General features: G+C 39.9%; 1 protein-coding gene across 1 annotated transcript in view; it reads left to right on the top strand.

Moving 5' to 3' along the window:
• The window catches only part of parp10 (poly(ADP-ribose) polymerase family member 10), a 17,371-nt gene extending 5,196 nt beyond the window's left edge, over positions 1 to 12,175 (top strand). The window contains exons 5-11 of the mRNA XM_050034444.1: positions 484 to 1,502; positions 4,478 to 4,690; positions 7,966 to 8,092; positions 8,163 to 9,167; positions 10,467 to 10,600; positions 10,675 to 10,849; positions 10,935 to 12,175. Coding sequence (XP_049890401.1) covers positions 484 to 1,502; positions 4,478 to 4,690; positions 7,966 to 8,092; positions 8,163 to 9,167; positions 10,467 to 10,600; positions 10,675 to 10,849; positions 10,935 to 11,233 — 2,972 coding nt within the window. The 3' untranslated portion in view covers positions 11,234 to 12,175. The remainder of the gene's footprint in view (positions 1 to 483; positions 1,503 to 4,477; positions 4,691 to 7,965; positions 8,093 to 8,162; positions 9,168 to 10,466; positions 10,601 to 10,674; positions 10,850 to 10,934) is intronic.
• The last annotated feature ends 1,207 nt before the right edge of the window (positions 12,176 to 13,382 follow it).

Genomic DNA, 13,382 nt, shown 5'->3' with positions numbered 1-13,382 from the left:
GGGATCCCCGATAGGAGCGGGGGCAGAGTTTTCCCGTCTTGTTGTTTCATTCATCCCCAAAACAAACACATGTGCGAGCCAGGTAAGCGTCTTTACGACAATACGCACTAGAGCTCATGGGAAATGTAGGCTTCGTTCTGGCAAAACACTACCAGTGTTGTCCTCAGGGTCGCCAAAATCAACTCAAAATGAAAGTTCCTTGTAGGGGCTTTAAGAATTCATGCACTAATTATGACAGAAATTCACTCAAATGTCTAATAGGATAAAATGATGACATTTTATGTCCAAAAGGTCAAAGGTCAGCTTCACTGTGACATCATAAAGTTTTGCAAAAAAAATGTGCTGATGTATAGACTCTCTGTTCTGCCAGGTTGGTGTGTTTGAAGTATCCAGACTTTGTAGCTTCTTTGCAGCAACATCTATATTTTCACATATTTTGGTGATAAACATTAATAAACAAAATTCCTGTCTTTCTTTTAACAGCTGTGAGCGCCGTCCTGGATCACCCGCACAAACTGGACGGTGCTGATCTTGCTGTGATGCCGTACTTTGACTTTCTGCAGCCTAAGGAAACATTAACACCACAAGACTCTGGAGTTAGGAGCCAAGATATGACTGAGAGCACCTCGGAGGATATTCCAATGCAGACCAGTCCTCCTGTAGTAGCCGCTGCAAACAGTGAACCCTCTCCGCAGACGACCTCGAAGCCTCTTGTTGAACATAAAACAGCAGTAGAAGAAGTAGCAGAGGCAGTCATGGAGGTTCAAACAGAGGAAGAAGAAACACTGTCCAGCCATATTGCTATCACTGACCCACTAAAACTTTCTTTGTTTAAACTCAGCACCTTTCAGCAGGACATTGAAAAGGCTCACCCAGAGTTCACCGTCCAGATCATAGATAGTGGTGTGCACATTGCAGGGACTGACAGACAAAAGGTTGAGCTGATAGAACGCGCCATCTCGGACTGTTTTGGCAAAATGGCTAGGATTCAATTCGCCCTGGAGCCAGAGAAGGCTCAGCTCCTCCAAAGAAAAGATGTAAAAGAGCGACTGCAGCAAATCATGAAACAAACTGGGTCACCGACTTTGTACACTGTATCAGACTCTAACGTTGCGGTGACCTCCCTATCTCAGAACTCTGCTAACCAGGCATGCAGCTTTTTAAAATCCCAGCTGTGTCACTTCAGCATGCCGGTGGACGCGGAATATGAGAGCATGTTATATTGCAGAGAGTGGTCAGAGTTCCTGCAGGCTCTGGGTTTCTCCTCCGTGAAGGTGTCGGAACGAGGAGGGAATATTGATGTGTTCACTCTGAAAGGGATGGAGAGCGAGAAGCAGGCTGCAATCCTGGAGTTTCTCACCACACCCATTGAAAGGGAGACAGTCATCTCTATGGAGCCAGGCGTGCTGAAATACATCCAGACCCATAGTCATCAGCTGCTGGCTGACATGTCTCAAGTGTCTATCCTTCCACTGGAAGCAGAGGACGTTTGTGGGTTGAAGGTATGTGTTGCATCAGTATCACATGTAGAAGTAGAGACTGCAGTGAAATGTCAGCGGTGACTGAATGCTAGTGTTGTCAAAAATATAAATTTATCAATACATATTGATTCTGAATATTGGAAAGTGTTTCAATTCTCATTTGCGGCCGTATCATTACATCACTACCAGCTGCTCTTTCTCGCTCTTACTTCTTGTCAGTGTTTACCCCCAGAAAGTTTATGCACCAATTTATGGCTGAAATGTATTTATTTATGAGAAAAACAAAATACAGGCCAGTGGTGACAATTCAAAATATAAATAGGCTATAATGTAATATAATGCAGTAAAGCTCTCAGGTATTCTGTATTAATTTTTAAACATTTAGCTGTTTTCCCATAGACCACATATCTGCTGCATCAACACATGTAGGCAGAGTTTACTTTTCCATCCTCCTTTGTGTCTTTTGTTTGGGCAAGAAACCTCTTTAATGATAAATTAGGTAAATTAATTCTCTTTAATTAATTATTAAACCCTTGTAATAATAAAGCTCATATGTTTTTCAGCAGGATTTCAGCTAGATTGCAGATGTACAAAACTTTCTGCACATTTAAAACATATCCCACGTACCTGTGTTCTCTCAGAAGCTGAAAATGAAGTCAGAATATTTTGTGAAGGAAGTTATAACTTAATGCAAATAAAGTCGTAATGTCTATGTGCCCTAGTTGGCTGTGCATTATGTTATTGCTCTGCTGATGTGATAGTTTCCCCTTCAGACTGCCTGACAGACACAGAACCCTGTTTGGCACTCTCTGGAGGAGGCAGAGTTTAAGCAGCTGTACACTGCTCTTCATCGGAGATGAAATACCCAAACTACCTGAAAACACTTTTGATCAGGCAGAATATGTGATAGTCACGTATTTGAAAAAGAAAGAACGAAAAAAGCACTCTCCCTTTCTGAATCAATACACAATTTGTCCCATATTTTTGTGCACAGAACTGTTAAGATGAAGATAATGAGAAAAGTTGGCTCAAATATTGATAGAGACAATTCTGCCTTTCCAAAAATCTGGTAGGGACATATCCCCACCACCCATATGCAGACCTAAACTCTTGCCCTGTAGTGTCGAAAATGTTATCGAAGATTGATATGTTTTGAGGTATTGTACCAACGTTAGAAACTCCAGTATCGTGACAACACTTTTCAAGCGGCTGTCTTGTTGATTTAGTGTCACCAGGTGGGAAATGTGAAACTATAAGACCAGATAAGATAATTCTATATCAGTCCCACAACGAGCGGGGAAATTTGTGTCATTACAGCAGCAGAGGGGATAGTGCAAACAAGAGGCACCAGTAAAAAAAAAAACACAAAGCAATATAATAAGTACACCTCGATAAGGTACCAGAGGCTCACTACTTAAGTAAAAAAAAAAGTTATAACCACGGGAGCAAATGGGCGTAAATGTGTAATCTTACAAAACACATATTTAAACATCATTTTGACAGGCACACAAATCTGTCCATATTGTTTTTTAAAGCAAGCTAATGTAGTTGTGATGCTATAAGAAAATCAAATTACAGCAGTGACTGGAAGTCTGTTTAAATTCTGCATGAAAACAGTTCAGGCCATAAGCTACGCTAAGCTAATAAATAGAAAATATGGTCTTACTGGTGCATTCAAAACAACTCAATGCAACCACAGCATAACTTAGTGAGACAGTTCAAGCTCCAGAGCGATAGCCGTGTTCGTGAGTCACGTTCATCACAGCCTACACCGAGTATGGTTGGCGGGAGGGAGGTTGTATGAGAAGAGATGTGTAAAACCCAGATGTAGGATCCATATGTTGCTGTCCTAATCATGTTGGGAAATGGGTACAGTGAGACTGCTCAGATTTAGAATGGTCCGTGTATCATTCGTTCATTCCATTTTCAATTTAAAATCAAAAAACGGTGTGTTTTTTCATTATTCGTTTAATAATCAAATTCAAAAATACAAAAACGGTTTGTTTTTCTTATTTTTGATTTTATGCTCACATCAAAAATAGCAAATCGAAAAATGGGCCACGATTGAAATTTGATTTTGATTTTTCATTTGATCCAACTTGCGTGACCCGGAACTATTTTCTACAGAAGCGCATTGCATTCACTGGATAAAAAAAAAAATTAGACACTCGTAATTACGAGATCAGGATCTCGTGATCTCCCGAACCTAATTAAGTAGGCTACTTACAACGGCATGAAAGACAATCTGACATTCTGTTTGTTGTTGGATATTTCCTTAAAAACTACAACTTTATTCTCATACTATTATGACTTTAATCTCATTAAATTATGACTTTAATCTCATAATATTGTGACTTTATTCTTGTAATATTATGACTTTTTCTCAGTTATGACTTTATTCTCGAAATCTCCAAAAAAAAATTTCTTCAATGTGGCCCTAATACTCCGTCGTATAAACGAGATAAGGTGTCTAATGTTTTTTTTTTTTTATCCAGTGAATGCAATGCGCTTCCGTAGAAAATAGTTCGGGGTCACACAAGTTGGATCAAATGAAAAATCAAAATCAAATTTCAATCGTGGCCCATTCTTCGATTTGCTATTTTAGATGTGAGCATAAAATCAAAAATAAGAAAAACAAACCATTTTTTGTATTTTTGAATTTGATTATTAAACGAATAATGAAAAAACAAACCCTTTTTTTTTGTTTTGTTTGATTTTTGATTTTAAATTGAAAATGGAATGAACGAATGATACACGGACCTAGAATAACTACTAATTGCAAGTGGCACAAAATTGTCAAATTATCATACATTAGGGCGCTTTTTGTCATCATTGATCGTACATCGTACTGAGGGCAAAATTATTGCTCAAATAAGATAAAAAAAAATTGTACATCTGGCAATGCTGTTTTTATTTTGTTTTTGTTTTGTTTTTTTAAATACACTGACTCATTACATTTTGTCATCTTTTGTCACATTTGTGACTGTCCCTGACAGATCCAGGGCCCTGCGACTGCGTGTCAAATGGCCGAGGAGGTGTTGAAAGACATGGTGGCCTCCATCTGTACCAGAACCATCACAGTGAACGCTCCAGGAGTAACCCGCTTTTTAACTGAGAAGGAGTGCCAGAGCATCCTGAAGGAGATGGAGACGAAGTTTCAGGTTTACATCATCCCAAAGCACGTGCCCTGGGAGCCTCTGCCACACCAGGTAACTTCACGATAGAACAGAGCAAAGGTTTTCTCAGTCTGTGTTCTTCTGTGTCTTTGAGGCTGTGAAATACAAGTTCATTCTTCCACACTTCCTCTCAGTTGGCCAGTTATACCAGTTGTCATCCATCTTGACGAGCAGTCTTGAGGCCTTACACAATTTTGCCTGAGGCTGAGTTTAACCATATTCACAAGGCAGAAGTGAAACGCTGATGTTTCTGAACAAGTCTGGCCTGCTGAATGTTTTAGCTTGGCTGTGCTTTCTTTTCCTACTGCTGCTTTGTTGTGAGCCCCAGCTCAATGACCATATGAACAAAGAGTAGTTGTTTTCCTAAATTTCGGAAACATCATAGAGAAACCAGTTTCAGGCTAACAGGATGACAGAATTAAAACATATCAGAGGCAAACATAGATTAATAGAGTGTTATCTGTGCTGCTGGCTGTTTTTCAAAGCATACCAGTGAATGCCTGTATGCTGTGAGAATCAACTTAAAAAACTTTGAGATAACATAAACTTTGGTTTTATTTTGGTCATAATAATAGTATGAGGAGAGGGGACTGTTGAAAGTAGTGAATATTTATTGAATACAAATTGTATGGTGATTTTAACACCAGAACAGCAACTATTTCATGCAAAAAAAGTTCCATATTTACATTATGTTTTTCATTGTGTCTTCTTGTGTGCATTGTTTTCCTTCTGGGATTGATTAGACTGGCAACACAAAATGTAAATGTGATGCTTCTCTGCAGCTCGCTCTCCGGTGTTATCATAGCTGGACAGAGGGTCCCTACACTCAGCAACAAGGGAGGATTTTCAGAACACTTCCTGCTTGCAACGGCTTTACCACACAGTGAAAATGTTACTTTAATATAAAGCCATGTTTCTACTAAACTTTTTTGGTATAATGATGATAATAATAATAATTCATTTTATTATCTGCGCCTTTCAGTGCACTCAAAGACACCTTACATGACACAGTTAAAGCAGCAATGTATCCTGAAATCACAAAGTCAAATATTTCAGTTGTACACAGTAATAAATTAATAAAATGCCGAGACAAAAATCACACCCAAGTTATAAAACCTAGGTAATAAAATCACTGTCATAAAGTCATCATCAGTGCAAGTCTCAATGTGTGTGTCACCTTAAAACCAGACCGAATATACCAGCTTGAAAAGGTGTGTTTTCAGACAGAATTTGAAGGTGAAAGGGAGTCAGTAGTGCAAATGTCGTGGGGGAGAGAGTTCTTAAGGCGGGGGCAGACCTGCTGAAGTCTCGAGAACCCATGGTAGTCAAGAAGGCAGATGGTGATGTGAGCAGGATTGCAGAAGAGGACAGAAGAGAGGTGTGTAGATATGAAGGAGTTCAGACAGGTATGAAGGGGCTTTAAAGGTGAGCAGCAGAATCTTGAAATCAATCTAATATCATTGTGTGGCAGCATTGTATCGTTACACAGACACCAAGTATCAGTTTTTTATTTATCTAAATTATTAATATTACAAATACAAATTAAACGTTTGGTAGCAAAGTAGAATAATAAATCAGTTGCTTTTTTTACTGGATACATTTTGCTATAATAAAAATGACGTGAGAGATGAACAGACTAAACACTTTATGTTATTAGGTTACACAGATGTTGACAAAGTTTTCCTTTGGGGACATAATTTGGAGTTGAAAAATCTCAGGATATTACCTCAACATGTTTAAAATCGCAGTAATATTGCAACGTGACTTAAGAATCGTGATAACATTGTACCGTGGGGCCTCTGGTGATTCCCACCCCTCGCAGCCAGTGAAGTTGCTGTAGAACAGAAGTGATAAGATCTACAGTACCATAACAATTGTATGCAAGTCACAAGGACATGAACCTAACTTGCAGATCTGGTTTGCATTTCCAATGCAGACAGTATTCTTATCATGTAGACAGGGTTGTTACCAGATGGTAACAGCTGCGTCACTGCTCCATCCAGCTCTTACTTTGTTTCCTCTTGACTGATGATGCAGAGGAAAGTCTGCATCTCACTGATCGTTCAAGGAATTGGGTTGTGCTACATTTTCAGCACTAAAAGAACAGGCTGGAGTGTTGAGAGCAGAGCAAGGGTGTAGTGCTTCCACAGCGCTCCAGTATTCACAGTTCACAGAAACCGGCTGAAATTCATTTGCATTTTTGTAACATTTAAAGATCCAATCATCACCAAAGCGTACGTCATGGCAGAGAGTCAATAAAATGGAAAGGTCAGAGTTAAGACATTGACATTTAAGGTGTGTTGACTGATTCACACTGTCGACTCATGCATCGAGCAACATACAAAAAAACATTCCACCTTAAAAGTTGCCAGTAGCTGTTGGCAGTAGCCTTTGCGGGGCGTAGTGACATAAATTATTTGTTATCAGTCTGTGGCTGCTAACTGTTCACTAGTAAAGATGATAGGCAGAAAACATCCTTTCATTTTTGTAGCTATAATTCACAAAGGTATGTAAACTTGCAACTGTAAGTACCGCAGTTGCAGTTCACTGTTGGGCGACTGTGGCTCAGAAGGTAGAGCGGCTCATCCCCTAATCAGATGATAGGTGGTTTGATCTCCGGCTCCTCCTGTCTGCATGTCAGAGTATCATTGAGCAAGATACTGAACCACAAATTGCTCTTGACTGCTCTTCCATCAGTGTGTGAGCGTGTTAAAAACCTGAGTAGCACCGTTTATGGCTCCCTGAACGGTCATCTCGGCAGCCAGTGTATGAATGTGTGTGTATATGGGTGAATGTGACTTGTAGTGTAAAAACTGCTTTGTTTGGTTGGAAGACTAAAAAGGCGCTATGCAAGTATGGGTCCATTTACCATTTTGTCCTTCAAAAAATTATCAAACAATAACTTAATGCCCCCCCCCCCCCCAGTAACTTTGAGGGGTGACGAATAAATGGGACAAACGGAACAAATCTATTGGTACCATCGACAATTTCTTACAAGCGAAACGCAAAAATAACTGAACTGAAATGGTTTTGTGGGAGAAATGAGGCTTTGGTTAGTGTTGGGGATGTCTCAAGCTACTAAGCAAGTTTGAAAATGGTGCCAATCACTGGGAAAATAGAAATAAACCCTAAAGCTTGTTCAGCAACTGCGAAGTGACGCATTCTCAACTGGTAGATCATGGGCTACTAATATGTGATTATATTTTAATGTACAAAAACTACAGTTATAATTAGTGTTAAGAAAATAATTCAGATTTCCTGTGGCAGAAACGTGGTGTTCACAGAAACGTTGTGTTATTTTATTTCAGAACATTTTTGAAACTGCGTGGAACATGATGTCCCGCAGAAACTTCCAGAAGGCGTCTGTGGATGGTTCTCCGCCGGAGTTACAAGTTGACTCAATGCAAACTGATCATAATGGAGCTCCAGACAAAGGTAGCATCCATCTCTTCATTAACCTCTTGTTTTTCTGTGCAGTTTTAACGATCTGTTTATTTCTCTGTAGGCCTTTTAGAGGAGGCAAAGAGAATCGTCTCAACCGTCGATGGAAGACTTACGAAGAGCGTGTCCAATTCAGACCAGCCAGATGAAATGGATGACATGGACCTGTACACAGCAGATGAACCGACCAGCCTGACAGACCAGGACTCCTCTGCTAAAGCTGTTGATGCCTCCCAGCTCTCAGCCAAAGGGAACGCTGTGAGCAAGTTGCTCCAGGTGAATGATGGAGCACTGGAGCTTTCTAGCAACCTTGAAGAAGAAGCCCAACTGTCTCTAGCCATCCAGTACTCTATGGAGTCAAGTCATTGGTCCCAAGAGGATGATGAGGAACAGCTGCAAAAAGCCTTGGAGCTGTCCAAGAAAATGATCCAAGAAGAAGCCTCCTCTAGTAGTACTGTGAAGAGCCCTCAGTTAAAGAAAAGCGTTGATATTTCCATACAAGACGCCATCAAGGCAGCCAACACCTTACAGATACATGTTTTTGCAGGTTATACCTGTGACCTGATTCGGGTGGACATAGCCTTTGGGAAGAAGGTCTCCCAGAGACAGGTCGAGGAGAAAGTGGAGCACAGAAGTGTGAAGAACATGTCCGAGTACCACTGGAAGTGTCTGGAGATGATCAAGAGGAAGCACGCAGTCGAGATTCAAGTTCAGGGCACCATAATCACTGTTTCTGGCTTCAAGGATTATGTATCCGGAGGACTGTTTGACACAAAGCTGCTGCTGGAGAAAATCTCCAATTCTGTGTCTGACCAGGAAATCCTGAGGACTGTTCAGTGGGTGTATCATGACCCAGCCTCTTCGGCTATGACTCCGTATTCACCCGAGGCCACTGTCTTCATCGAGAACGCTTTGAGGATGAGGCTGCAAAAGATTGATATCTTGCTGGACAATCAGCCGCACACCATCAACTTTGAGAAGATGCAAGAGCACAACATAGCTTCAGGGAAGTCTGTGAAAATCTCCAGGAAGTTGCCTGAATTAGGGGATTTGGATGCCGATGTGCCAGGTAAAGGAAACCTATGGTGTTCTAGTGTTTTATATTTTCTGCTGAATGGTGCTTCTGTGTATGGAGCCCCGAAACAAACACAATTTTCTAAAAGATTAAGTCAAAAATATAACTGAATGCACAATTATAGTTGGCAAACTTAATGCTAGAAAAGTTGGCTCGTTAACGCAGATACAGGCTTCTGTTTTCATAATAATGTCTTCATTGTCAAGTGCGTGTCTCTTGTCAATTGAAATAAGTCTTTATCGTGTTGTCATTGACATTTTGTAAATTTGGTGAACTACACTTCTAAGCTGTCTTAGCTATCTGAATTTGTTATCGTTAGCTACTTTTACTTGGGTTCATACGATGCAGTTAGATGATATAGATACAGTTGGTGTGTAGACATAGTTGGGGGAGCTGGTGAGGGGGAAAATGGTCCTTTTCCCCTGCCTGTAAAAGATGGGAAAACGCGGTTTTTAAACTCACAGGAGACACTGTTACATTTACTATAGATGTGATTAACTGATAACTAACTGATAACTCTATGATGTAATAGACCAGCATGTTTGAGCAAATTCCATGCATGTTTAGAGAGTTTAGCAGTGCTAACGTTGTACAACCCCAATAGCCCGTTTTGATGATATGCATTGCCACGCAGGGATTTGCAACCTCAAGAACTACAGGTCCTTGGAGGATTGCAACTATTTACCGGTGGCTCAACAACCTGACACTGTTTGGATGAAGCGTTAGATCCTTTTTGTTTAACCAGAAATGGCCCCCTACTCTTTTACAAAAAGTCTATCTCTGTAGGGATCCTTTTAGTAATCTTGTCTGACACTTCTAAAACAATCTGAGCCTGTCAGTGGCAAAAACAAACACTTTTAGTGGACATAAACTGACGTTGAGAGCGTTACCTGAGTGTTAACATTGCAGCGCTCTTGTTTAATACTGGAGCAGGTTGAAAAAAATATTCTTATTGGACACCAAGACACAAAAACATGGGTTGATAGGGTCCAGGTTGAAAAATATGCTTTACTTTCTGATTTTAAAGTTTATCTGATGTGCAGAAAGCCACACAGCAACTCTTCAGCACAGATAATCGATGATAATATGGAAAAGAATCTTAATATTTGTTTTTGTGCTCCATTTTACTTCAACGGCAGCATTATTTATTAATGTATTGATTAACATTTCTGACCCATCTGATCATCTGTGACTGCCCTTTGCCAGATTTAGGACTCCATATCTGAGTTGATGAATTATATAAATGATAAAAGTAACATTATCTAATCTCAAAACTCAATCCTTTGTCAACAGAAGAGGAATACTCTCTGCTGTCAAACCTGCCTGATGCAACCAGAGTCGACGAAGAGTCTGATGAATTTCAGAACGTGGTGAAGAGTTTCTATGAGACCATTCAGGAATACCACAGCAAAATCCGAATCATACAGGTGAAAAAAATAAGATAAATATTTTGCAACAAATTATTTGGTCTATCTTTATTAACGCTGAGTTTTCTCCACAGGTGGAGAAGCTCATGAACCGACTGCTGTACAATCAGTACAAGCTGAAGAAGGCGAGCATACTGCAGCGTGCAACGTATCCGGAAGTTGAGCGGACTCTGTATCACGGCACCAGTGAGACTAGCGTGAAGGAGATCTGCGTTCATGGATTCAACAGAAGCTTCTGTGGAAAGAACGGTACGTTTCTGATACCTTTGTTCTCTTCGTCTCAATTTGTCTTGTCTTTGGTGTCAATTTCTGACATCTTGGTTTCTCCACGCAGCCACCGTCTACGGTCAAGGGGTGTACTTTGCTGTCAACTCTGCGCTGTCTGTCCAGGATCAGTACTCGCCCCCAAATGCAGACGGATACAAGTTTATTATGGTGTCAAAGGTTCTGACAGGAGACTACACCAAAGGCTGCCATTCGATGAAGGCGGCCCCGCTGAAGGAGACAGGAGACATTCCCCTCAGATACGACAGCGTCACCGACGACATCACTAAGCCGACGATGTTTGTCATCTTCAACGACACGCAGGCTTTCCCTGAATATCTCATCACATGCCAGAGAATCCACCGCTGAGGAAAGACGTCAGAAAAAAAACATGAATATGTAAAACAGAACTGCTTTTCTTTTAATGTTTCTACCTTGATTTAAAAAGTGCATTTGATTCATAAAGGGCTACTGTGTTATAGTGTACAGTTGTTTTATCAAGTGCTTTCCTGTTGACTGTTTGATCAGTTGCTCCTTGTTTTTTTCTTGAGTTCAGTCGAGTTTAATCAGGAGGAACTCCAACAGCTGAACCCAGAAAGCCCTTATTAATTAAGTAACTTTAAACATGCCCTTTCGAGCACAATAAGGCTCTTTGCCTTGCTGTTACTGCATGACATCTCACATAGAAGAGTCAGTTTGGCACCACACACTGTTCATCTATCCACACTACAGAGGTCAGTCTCTTTGTATAAACATTCAGGAGGTTGCATCCTTGCAAGTATCTGACGTATGTTGAATTCATCGTTTAAAATTAACCATAAATGATCTGCTGCACGTAGTTATTGAATTGTATTAATGTGAATATAACCGTTTGTAATTGTTTAGCCTGGTGACAGTGCTGTATTTGCAGCTGTTAGTTTTTAAGTTAATGCAGGTCATTAGGTCATGCACACAGGAAGTTTGATATGACCTGAATATAATTGATTTTAATTGGTTTTGGGTTCAGTGGTTTGAGTTTCCCTGAATTTACTCTGTAGTGTTCTGGTTCGTCTCGGCCATATGAGATGATGACTCTGAAAGTAGCACCTAAATGTAGTTACAGTAACTGCCTGATGTTTCCCATGATTACCAATTTTGCAAAAAAAATTAGGAAGAGGGTTAGAAAATAGGAAAAAGAAACTGTCCTCAACATAATGCAACTAATTATGAGTTATTTTTACATTTTTTTTTAAGTTATCCATCCCCAGTTGTAAATGTTAAGCCTTGCATATATACAATTCTCAATGTAATAAAACAAAATCTATGAGTTAAGTCTTGTGTGCCACGTGCAAAACGTGATGGGTCTTGATTCCCTGTTCGTTACTCAGTGCAGCGAACACACACTGCATTTGTGGACACATGATTGATTACAGTGCCTCTTGGAAGTCCTTTCTGATTGTGCTTTGGTCTCAAACCTTTGAGTTCACTTATGTTTGTGACTTCTGCCCAAGAATGTGTTTACCAAAGACCTCTTTAATTGTGAAGTTGAAAGAAATTGCAGTCTTAAGAAAGATATTTTTAAGTAAAATAAAGCTTAAAAATGAGACACCATTAGGAGTTTCTTGGGAATATTTTTTCAGATCGACCAATCGTTAGCTTTAGCAAAATGTTATTTAGGGCTTATGGCCTGTAATATCCTCATGTATTTTCTAAAAATGGGTTGCTGTGCAGAATATTTGCTCAGGAGACTGTAGGGTCAAATTATCGCACACAGCAAGCCAACAACAAAGAACAATGTAACATGCAGCTGTACCAACCTGCTAGGTTTCTCTATTGTAGAAGTATATTCAGCTGCAAATGTAAAGCACACACACACACACACACACACACACACACACACACACATACATACATACAGGAAACAGTGATGTACACACACACACACATACATACATACAGGAAACAGTGATGTCACAAAGAAGTGCTTTGAAGTGAAAACAGCAAAAATTCTTTATTTTTACATTCCTCTAAATATTAATTATATTAGTATACTTCATAGTATTTTTCTCATTCATAACATTCATACTTTCTGAAATATTCAACTTTTTTAGGGGAAATGTTTCCCCATTCAAGCAAATGGCAGAATGTTCAAATATGCCACAGATTAAATCTTTGTCAAGCATCTTCAGCTCCTATCTCCTCATTCACACATTCACATAGAAACTCTTACATGTGTTGAGAACATATTGGGTTGTATTTAACTTTAAAACTAACTATAAAAGCAATAGCAAATAATAATTATAGCTGCTGCGCAGCGATGGGTCGGGTCCGGGCATTTTTAGGCAATTCTGAGCAGCAAGCAGAAGAATTGGAAGACATTTAGGAATTTAGCAACACAATCTGCCTTTTGCATCAGCTGAGGCTTGAACTCACAACCTCTGAGACTAAGAATCAATTTCTATCTCACTGAGCTAATTAGTCAGTGACAATTCATGTGTAGCTTCACAAACTGACTAAGCCAGACGTGCAGGTTTAGCAG

The sequence above is a fragment of the Epinephelus moara genome, chromosome 22 (assembly GCF_006386435.1).
Source record: "Epinephelus moara isolate mb chromosome 22, YSFRI_EMoa_1.0, whole genome shotgun sequence".
NCBI lineage: Eukaryota > Metazoa > Chordata > Actinopteri > Perciformes > Serranidae > Epinephelus > Epinephelus moara.
Note: the sequence above shows the minus strand (reverse complement) of the source record. Positions and strands in the feature narration are given on the sequence as shown.